This window comes from Monoraphidium neglectum (assembly GCF_000611645.1).
Source record: "Monoraphidium neglectum strain SAG 48.87 unplaced genomic scaffold scaffold00278, whole genome shotgun sequence".
In the NCBI taxonomy this organism is placed as follows: domain Eukaryota; kingdom Viridiplantae; phylum Chlorophyta; class Chlorophyceae; order Sphaeropleales; family Selenastraceae; genus Monoraphidium; species Monoraphidium neglectum.
This window is the reverse complement of record NW_014013350.1, coordinates 27,979-29,292: the sequence shown is the minus strand read 5'-3', so window position 1 is coordinate 29,292 and position 1,314 is coordinate 27,979. Positions and strand designations below refer to the sequence as shown.

General features: G+C 59.4%; 1 protein-coding gene across 1 annotated transcript in view; it reads right to left on the bottom strand.

Annotated features, from left to right (window-relative positions):
- Window positions 1-407, bottom strand: part of MNEG_2458 (Thylakoid ADP,ATP carrier protein, chloroplastic) — a gene marked incomplete at both ends in the record, with an annotated part of 2,338 nt that extends 1,931 nt beyond the window's left edge. The window contains one exon of the mRNA XM_014049068.1: window positions 195-407. Coding sequence (XP_013904522.1) covers window positions 195-407 — 213 coding nt within the window. The remainder of the gene's footprint in view (window positions 1-194) is intronic.
- Window positions 408-1,314: the final 907 nt, after the last annotated feature.

Here is a 1,314-nt window from a genome sequence, read left to right as displayed (position 1 = left end):
GGGTGGGAGCGTCATGTGAGGGTCTTGATGAGGATCGGTGGGCATTGAGAGAGGCGGATTCGCCAGCAAAATGTTGCCGCATCATTCATTATGTTTGTTGAGTGCCTGTGCATGGCTGGCAAGCGGTGTGGTGATCCCGGCAGCCGCAGGCAACGGGTGCTGATGCCCTCGGTCTGCCACAGCGCTGCTCGCACCTGCACTTGGAACAGGAGCTTGATCCTATCAAGCGGCGCGGTGCAGGTGCGCGCCACCGCGCCCGCCGAGCCGCCCGCCAAGAACATCTTAGCGCCGTCCCAGGCGCCCCCGCGCGGGCGCGCCGCTGTCGTTGGTGGCGGCACCGGTGGCGAGGCGGCGGGTGCCGGCGCCTGCAGCAGCTGCTGGTCCGGCGCCGGCGCCGGCGATGCCATAGCCACACGCTGTGATGTTCACATGCAGTCACAACTTCGCGACAAAGTCCGCTGGGGTTGGGTTTGCGCTAGTGCGCGAAGGTCGCTGTACCGCAGATCGTCGTGGATCGACAGACTTTGTTTGCAAAATTACTTCCGTAGAGAGTAATTGAGAAAGACACGTGGCCCAGCGAAGTGATCGCCAAGCGGCACAGTGAAGCAGCACTTTGGTGGTGCGAACAAACAGCAGTGGCCAGTCCAAGGCCCAGAGCAATGCGCTGGCCACATTGCTGCCAGCTCCGCTCACTGCCATCACACTGACTAATTTGCAAGCCCATTGGTGCGGCACTCACTCAAGGTGAGGCCTGGATTGCACTGCACCCCTGAGGTCATGGTCAATCGGCAGTCCACTCGCCGCTCCGCATGCCCCCGCACAGTCGGTAGCACAGCAACCCATGTAGTTGATGTTGTACAGCTAATGCAAGCGTTTGATTTCATTCAGGCCTGAAAAACCATGTTTTGAAGGTGCCGTGCCTGTTTGTCACTGCATCGCCACGTCAAAGGCCGATGATGGTGTCTGCTTACAAGGCAGCTGAAGCAGCACTCAGCCACACCGTGACTGCAGAACCTCCTATAACCCACCTACCTGTGTCTTGGCAGACCATCTGACCTTTACAGATGGTCTCAGGCGAGTTTTGACTTTTGCCTGACTTGCTGTGCCCCCTTGGCTTGCATGTCCCTACGCATGATCCTTCTAGTATCGGGCACGCAGTCAGAGTTTGCAAAGGTGGCAGCTTGCCGCGTTGCCGGGGCTGCGGCAGGCCTGCCGTGGCTGCTCACAGCTGCTGTACCCGCCGCTTTGGTCATTTGGGCACTCTGGCAAAGCGGCACGATTTCCTGACCAATCACAACCGTCAAGCACTTGGCA